This window comes from Melampsora larici-populina (assembly GCF_000204055.1).
Source record: "Melampsora larici-populina 98AG31 unplaced genomic scaffold MELLAscaffold_13, whole genome shotgun sequence".
In the NCBI taxonomy this organism is placed as follows: Eukaryota; Fungi; Basidiomycota; class Pucciniomycetes; order Pucciniales; family Melampsoraceae; genus Melampsora; species Melampsora laricis-populina.
In genome coordinates, this window is record NW_006768777.1 from 449,003 (window position 1) to 457,119 (window position 8,117).

The window sequence follows — 8,117 nt, forward strand, 5'->3', positions numbered from 1 at the left end:
TCGGACTTGTAAAGTAGAAGGGCATCGGAGACTTGATCATCAGAGGATTTTCCGGATTCTTTGAGTTTCTTGATTTGTTCGAGACAGCCGGCAAACTTAGACATGCAACGATTAAGGGTAGACCATTGACACATAACGGACTTCTGAGATCTTTGATTCTCTTCCACCACGTTGTCGTTGAAGTGTTTGGTAATTTTAGCCCAGAAAACATTTGATTGTTGATCATCACCTGTGACAGCGCTCTGCGAGACATGGAGCCAGGAAACACAGAGTTGCTTAAGGGAGTCTTTGTCAAAGTTTGCACTGCGGAGGCCAGAACCAGCAGGAGGTTTGGGAACAGAGACAGGCGCGGCTTGGTTGATTGAGGCGCGCCGACCTGATGAACTGGCAGGTGTGCTAGGCATAGACGAAACTTGGGAAGAGGGACCGGTAGTCTGAGTTGGAGTAAAAACCTGTGAGCTACTAGGCCAGGGCACAAAACCTTCAGACACCAAAGAGACCGAGGGGGATCTGTACAATTGATACGGGGTGGAATAGTGATTGTTGCTGTGCTGAGAATGAAGGTCCAAAGAATCTTCGCGGCCATGATAGGATCAAAAGGATCTTGGCGGGTCAATATGGCGATCATTGCTATGCTGAGTATGAGCATCCAAAGAATCCTCCCGGCCATTGCAATAACCTCGACTGGGTGAATGCTGGTAGAGCCTTTGTCCCATATGAAGACTGCTCAAAGACGTTTGAATACCTAGAACAGGACGGAGTTCTTGTTTGTTAACATAACTTGAAAAACGTGGGTTTCAAATGAAATGACTGACCATGTGCTGCTGACTCCGTGGCATTGGCCTGAAAGCTCCGACGGGGGTTAACGCTTTGGTTTCCTTGGATGAGAGACACTGAAAGTTAGCCTACATTGAACACACTATAATAAGATGATCAACCAAACTAACTTGGGTGTGAGGGTGATACATTGCCACCGCTGCTGCCGCAAGAGAAAGATTGTTGCATGACAATATTGGAACTTTTGATGGAGAGTAAGAGATATATGATATAGAATGTGAAAGAAGGCCAGATAATATTGAACAAGTGAAGTGGAAAGTATTCAACAATGTGGAAGGGCGGATATAAGTGTTGGACACGGTGAAGGAAGGTAACAAACAATTCAACCAAACAATACCAACAGTGGGGTCTTTATGTACCCAAAAACCTAGATAAATAAACTCAGCGCTGGTGATCTAGATTCTAGATACACACCCCTGATCAGCTGCATGTTCTCATAATCCAAACAATCCATATGGATTTATTGTTTGAGCACATCCCAAGCTGTACTCACATCATATTAATTGCATGAGCGCACCTCAAACCAGAGAGATGCGCTGTATTTACTTTCTTCAATATCAATATATTACCCATTGGTTCCTCAAGGGGTGGGGTGTTTAGGCATGTTAATTTTACTGGGACTGGGAGAGATGTAGAGGACTGCTAAAGGCCGTATGGGCCACTTGTTTACTCAATCGTACCAGTTGGATGATTGAAAGACAATTGGTATGTATTGAGATTACACAATACGTACCGAGTTTGACGTATGGAAAAATTTTTAGTCACCAAAAGACCAAAAAGCGATGGGATACTGGTTTTTCAGCGATTCAGCCAGGTCAGCAAATTTGCTGACCTGGGCCTGGGATCATGCCAATACTCAAAAAACAAAGTCACACCATGGGCCAGGTGTGAGAAATCGCCCTCGGCGCTGGAGGACAATTTTCTGAATAACTCCTGTACACGTCAAGTTTTTGACATAAACGTAAGGTTTAGTCATTCAGATTCAGGCGCATTGGAGATGCTCTTATGTACAAAGGCCCATTGTACAGCTCTTCAGGAAATTCGTGTCTAGTCCTAATTTTTTTTATTTTTTTGCACATAAAGTTTGCGCTAAAATACAGCCGATACAGCGCTGTAATAGCGACGGATGCTATAATGTGCAGCAGTAAGGTATCCTCCACAATCTCCCCTTCCTCTGCTTCCGCCGATACCAGTGACCATTGATTCCTCCCAATCACGATCAACTTCCCCTCGTCACTTTGTTCCACCACTAACTGCCCATTCACTATCTCTACCCGTCACATCTTAAGTCAGTTCTTGTTTCCCCCCTTTACCTTCAATATCAAAAATATTCCACTGACTTGATTTGTATGATCTCGATCCAGACCACGACGAGGGTACGACCAGTACGACCTGGAAAGTACGATCCCGGCATCAAGGTACTGGCTGTCCAGTACCTTCACGAAGGCATGAGCCGCTTAGAGGTCAAACATATGCTGTGATCGTCGGTTAGTCTGCGGACCATCACACGCTGGCACGCTTTGTACCGCCAAACGTACAGTGTGGTTCGCCATCCAGACAAATACAAGCAGGTTGGCCGAAATACCCGATTGACCGATGAACATCGAGATTTCCTGTTGACGCTGGTCGAAGACAACCCTACCATGTATCTGGACGAACTTCGCCGCGCCATGTATCAAGAGTCTGGCAAATGGGTGTTGATTCAGACCATTGCTGAGGATCTCAAAACACGCCTCTCACTCAGTTGGAAGAAAACGTGGACTGTCCACCCAAACCAATGCCCCAACAAAAGGGCTAGCTTCTTATATGAAACAGGTGGATTGCGACCCAAAATGATGGTGTTCTTAGGTATGTGGAGTTTCATGTTTTTGAGTAATTTCTTTAATCCAATCTGACGTCATCATTGCATTAGATGAGTGCGCTATTCAGGAACGGAGCCTCCGACGAGAAAATGGTTGGGCCTTGCGAGGACATCGTATGAAAAGAATGCCATGGAGCCAAGGTGGCAAGCGTTTCTCTCTCTTGCCTGCTATTTTCAAGGGGGGGGTTTTGGCAATGGCATGCCAGGAAGGTAGCTTTCTCCGCAAAGATTTTGAAAGCTTTCTCAAACACAAGCTGGTGAGTCTCATTTTGGATGTATTTTCTCTTATTTTGACTGGTTTGGTTTTTCAAGACTGGTTTTTTGACTTTGCACTGTTAGTTCCCTGTCATGAATCCATACCCGCAGGCGAATTCGGTTCTGATCATGGATAATGCGCGCATTCACCATGGCAGGCGAATAGCTGAACTTGCTGAGGAGAAGGGAATTCGTATACTTTACTTACCCCCCTACTCGCCCGATTATAATCCAATCAAAAAGGCGTTCAGTGTTTTAAAAGCCCGATTTCGTCGATTGCAATGTGTTGTATTGGCTGCTGCCGATGAGAAGATTGCTACCATTGAGAATGTGACTTGGGATACTTTTACAGGAAGACTCATGAATAAGTTATACACTGTGTGTGGCTATTGGTTGTAGCGTAGTAAATACACTTTTGATAACTTGTTTTCCTCTTTTGTTTCAAATGGTCAATTTGTATGGATGTTTATCCACCTCTTTGTGGTCAAACTGATTTTAGTTCGTGGCGCAAAGTAGGAAATTGGCAACTTTTGAAATTGTTATTGTTTGAACCCAAAAATTTCCCAGGTGCCTTTCACCTTGCCTTACTTCCTCGTGTACAATCGAAAACACAACATTTTTTAAACACAATCAGAGATGAACAACCTCTATTTAACATGATAAGAGATGAACAACCTCTAAGATTTCGAGCTTTGTCCAAGGTGTGTTAGCCGCTGAGAACTTGGCCGCCCTGAATTCAAAGCTGGGTGTTAGCAATCAAAAAAGATTGAAGATGAAGCGGTGAGGACTCACCACCACCATGTAACACCCGCATGCGACCTCCAAAAGTGAGTTGATTTCTTACTGAGAGGATGCTGGTAGCTACTGGCGGCCCATCATCTTCTGGTATCACGGTACAGTCGTCAACTAACATGTTCACATCTTGTGTGTTGGGTACTGGACGTGCAATAGGTGCAACTTCGATGGCCATTGAGTCTACAAGTTTGAATCAGGATCGAACAAAACAAAAGACGAGATAAGTTAGCAAGAGAACTTACCGCCATATATATCACAACACTCGTTCTCGTCCAACAAGATGATGTCGTCGGCACGGTCGGCATGAACTGGCCCTTCATCCATAGGGTCAGAATCTGCAAGTCTGATCAGCGTATATATGTGCAAGCGAGCAATTGAAATTGATGCTTACTGGCATCCATATCGGCAATCATTTGCGCTAGATACTCCTCATCTGAGGAAGATAAACCAGGAGACAACGGCGGATGTACAGAAGATGTTGAAAAATCTGGTACATATGAAGCAGGAGGCTGATTCACGGAAGTCAAAGTGATGGGTGCATTCGACGTGGTGAGGCCATCGGTGACTACCGGTTGGATTGGATGAGTTTTTGATCCCAACATATCCACACTATAAGTTTTCCCGTTCTTGACGCGGCGCCATTGTCCAAGAGGTAACGCCTGGCGTCCAATATTCTTGCCCGCGAGGGACTTCCCTTTTTGATGAGCTTCCCTCATAGGACAGGAGACCTGACGGTGGCCGAAAAGACTACAATAAAAGCATTGATCTTCCCCGGCGCGAACAAATGGGTGTGCGTCTGGGGATATATCCAAAGGCAGAGTGTCGGTCTTATCGCGATGAGAGAGTCTTTCATACCAGATGATGTCGGCAAGTGTTGGATTTTGCATATCTTGATGCATCATGATGATGAAAAACGTAAGTGAAAGAAGATGAAAGGGAAATTTAAGGGAATTGGCGAGATTGATAACAGGCATGTAAAGATGGCAAAATAAGGCAACGTGAAGGCGGATGAAGAGCAGAGTCATCTCTTAAATGTTGAATTTCAGCACCAAAGTCGATCAATGGCCTTTTGGTCAAATGAGACGATCTAGATATAGGATTAAGCTTTCGGAGGCATTATGACCAATTGATTCACACGAGCTCGATCGGTCAATCAAGTGGCGATTGCATGGAGATGAGGATATGAAAGGAAGCAGATGAGAACATCTCCACCGCATCGACGGATCTGCTCTCATTCTCACGTATCGCCATGCGGGTGTAAAGAGCAAGCAGACGACGAACAAAGTTCATAACATTTGAAGAGTACCAATGCAAAAAGCGCATAAAGTGACAAGTACAAATATTGATGAGCGACATCAAAAAGCTCAGAGTGGGGATCACAAACGACGATGGGCAAAACATAATGATGGGGGAAACAAGTCATAACAAAGTATTGAAATGAGCACACACAGAAATGAGACGAAATGAAAATACTCGCATCAATATTTGGGGGAAAGACTGTTGAAGTCAAGTCCAAAAACAACTACCGATATGGATAGTCACGTATGTGTTTTGGGGTAGGTTGGAAAACAATTACAATCAATGCATATTCTTGGACTTCAAATCAGCCAGGAACTTGGGAATGGCTTTCCAAATGTCATCCGCATGAGCAAAAGGGATACCAAAAGAATGCAACTTTGATACAGAGTAAGTTTCTTGGTCAAGTAGACGATTGAAGTCTTCAATACCTTCATTTTGCAAAGCATCCCGAGTCTTCTTCATGCCTGGGTGAATGCCAGCAAAAATCAAAAAAGATTCAAAGGAAGGCCGTTCGCCGCCGCGGAGTGGTGATAATTGTCGTTTTGCAAGACTGGGTGAGGTTTGAGGCATAAAACTTGTTGGGGTATTCATCATGTTGGGAGTGACATATGGGTTGACAGGTGGCATCCCAGGACTGGGGACTCGGCCGTAATAGTTATGATGGATGACCGTACCCGCAAGACTAGGGCCCTGGCCATTGACAGTGGTCGCTCCAGTTTTACCTTTGAGCTCATCCTTCGCCGCCTGGTACTGAGAAGCAGGAATCCATTTGTAACCAGGACGCTCGGTAGGAGGATTGATTTTGTCCACCCCGCAGACCCCGTCAGCCTACAAAGTGAAATAGGTCAGTGACGTGGACATCTACCGAAGTGAATAAGTTAGAAGGAAAAAAAATACCCAGTCATCTGCCCAACCACGTATAAGAGCTGTGCTGAGAAGCATAATTTGTGAAGGGTTTTTCGGATTCACCGTGGTTGCAATGTTCTCACCAGCTTTGAATTGAGATTCAAAACGGTCCATTAATAACCGGTAGCATTTTTTAGCGGCAGAGAGATAAGATGACTGTGATTAAAACAAAACACAAATTAGTAACCGGTATCTCAATAAAATCAAAAAGATGGTAAATAAGACAGCTCACCCCCTCGGAGACCGTATCTTCCTCATCAGATGGAGAGTCAGATGGGTGATTAGGTGGCGGGAAAGTCGATGCTAAAGCGCGATTAGCATCCTCACTGGTTTTGGGGTTTGTATGGGTAATTTTGAACCCCATGATCGCCTCAGGTGGGGCAGCTAGCACAGCGGTGACAAACTTGCCCAAACTTGCATCATCAGTAATAAAGCTGTGGTATGCCTTATGTTGGCGATCGGTGGCGTTGATGAAAGCTTGAATGGCGAGTAAACCGGTTTTTTCAGCAGCGATTAAGGCATTGGAAATGCCGGCGAGTCGGACATTGCACGTGTCGAAAATCTTCTTGCGATAGACAGGCCAAGTAAAAGATCCGACAGGTAAGACACTTTTAACCGGAGAAGGTTTGAAATTCTTCCATTGGGGCTTGGCTGCCTTTGGAGCCTCCTTGGCAGCACGTCCGCGAGCCTTCTTAGTTCGATTACCAACAGAGTCAGTATTGGTAGGTTGTTGTTGGTATAGGTTGAGCGAGATCTCGAAGGAACGTTCAGGGAGCTGTATCTCCTCCTCGATGGGGAAAGGGGTCTCTTTGGGAAATTCAACCCCCGCATCGATTGGTCGGATGAGATCTAAGGGGTCTGGTAATTCTAGAAAAGTCGAAAAGGGTGAAAAAATTGGAGGAAAATGATTTCATGCCGAGTGAGCTTTTTGTACAGGCATTCTACCAAAGCACATAATTACATACCATCATCATTTCCATCTTGATCAAGATGGATCACGTTAGGAGTTGGAGTTGGGGTCAAAACTTGACCGGTGCTTGGAAGTTCAGGTGCACGGAAACTTCCTTGCCCAAAGACGTTGGGCTGCACCATCATCGAGTTGATGTTGACAAGTGGAGATTGAAAATGGGCTGGGGTGCCATATCTGTAGATTGTTTGTCCATGAGGGCGGCCAAGCGCCATGGCTTCTTCGACAGACGCATCTGACACACTGTGACTCCAAGGAAGAGTTGAGTTGTTGCTCAAAGGAGCAAATATGGCAGGTTGTTGACCAGTAGGCCTGCAAGGGCTGATTGGGTGAACGGGGTATGGCATCACATGCCTCTTGATTGGGCTGGCTGTAGATATAAATCGAGCACTTGGGCTAACAGGCCTATTAGAGCCTTCTTGGCTGTGTGAACCAAAGAAAAAACATAGAATAAGTTAAAAATGGGCCGCATGAAGATGTACAAAGTCGGATTAAACGACGCACACTGGGATGTTTTGTAGGGTATGGTGGGCCATTTTGCAACCGGATGTTTAAACAAGGAAATAATTTGATGAAGTGCTGGTTCCAAAGAGAATTGAAGTGCTGAGGTCGAAACAGGAGACCGAAGAGGGCTATTTAAGCCCCCCTGCCGCCTTGCTGGCGGTAGGAAAAATCTGATGGACTTCGTCTCTATTGGATTTATTTTTGTTTAGTAGACCTAGACCAACGATCCATGATTCATCATGATGGATCACATACTTGAAGGATCGGAAGGATCGGAAGGTTTGGTTGGATCGGTTGGCTTGGATGGATTGGATGGCTTGGATGTATTGGATGGATCGGTGAAATGGTGGTGGTGGATAACAAGGAAAGGGATCCAAGGATGGGTACCAAGGATGGGTCACCGGGATCGGTTGGATTGGTGGAATGGTGGTGGTGGACGGGGAGAGCACGAATGATGCCCTATGCCGCAGCTCCTTTTAGCATCCGTCGCTATTACAGTGCTGTATCGGCTGTATTTTAGCGCAAACTTTATGTGCAAAAAAATAAAAAAAAAAGGACTAGACACGAATTTCCTGAAGAGCTGTACTCGCTCAATTCTCACGTTTTGTTGACTCTTGATCGCGGTGTAAACTTAACAAAGTCACCTCCAACAAATTTAAATCGCATCATGGCATGCGCGCTCACGTCGCGTTT

At 45.2% G+C, this 8,117-nt stretch overlaps 2 protein-coding genes across 2 annotated transcripts; both read right to left on the minus strand.

Moving 5' to 3' along the window:
- Positions 1–3,689: 3,689 nt before the first annotated feature.
- Positions 3,690–4,650, minus strand: MELLADRAFT_62157 (uncharacterized protein; the record flags this gene model as incomplete). Its single annotated transcript, XM_007408784.1, has 3 exons — positions 3,690–3,928; positions 3,991–4,083; positions 4,140–4,650. 3 exons carry the CDS (start codon positions 4,648–4,650, stop codon positions 3,690–3,692), a joined length of 843 nt encoding a protein of 280 aa, XP_007408846.1.
- A 1,436-nt stretch (positions 4,651–6,086) lies between these two features.
- On the minus strand, positions 6,087–7,456 carry MELLADRAFT_85182 (uncharacterized protein; the record flags this gene model as incomplete). The annotated part of the gene is made up of 3 exons (XM_007408783.1): positions 6,087–6,820; positions 6,919–7,343; positions 7,425–7,456. The coding sequence occupies 3 exons, from the start codon at positions 7,454–7,456 to the stop codon at positions 6,087–6,089; spliced, it is 1,191 nt and encodes a 396-aa protein (XP_007408845.1).
- Positions 7,457–8,117: the final 661 nt, after the last annotated feature.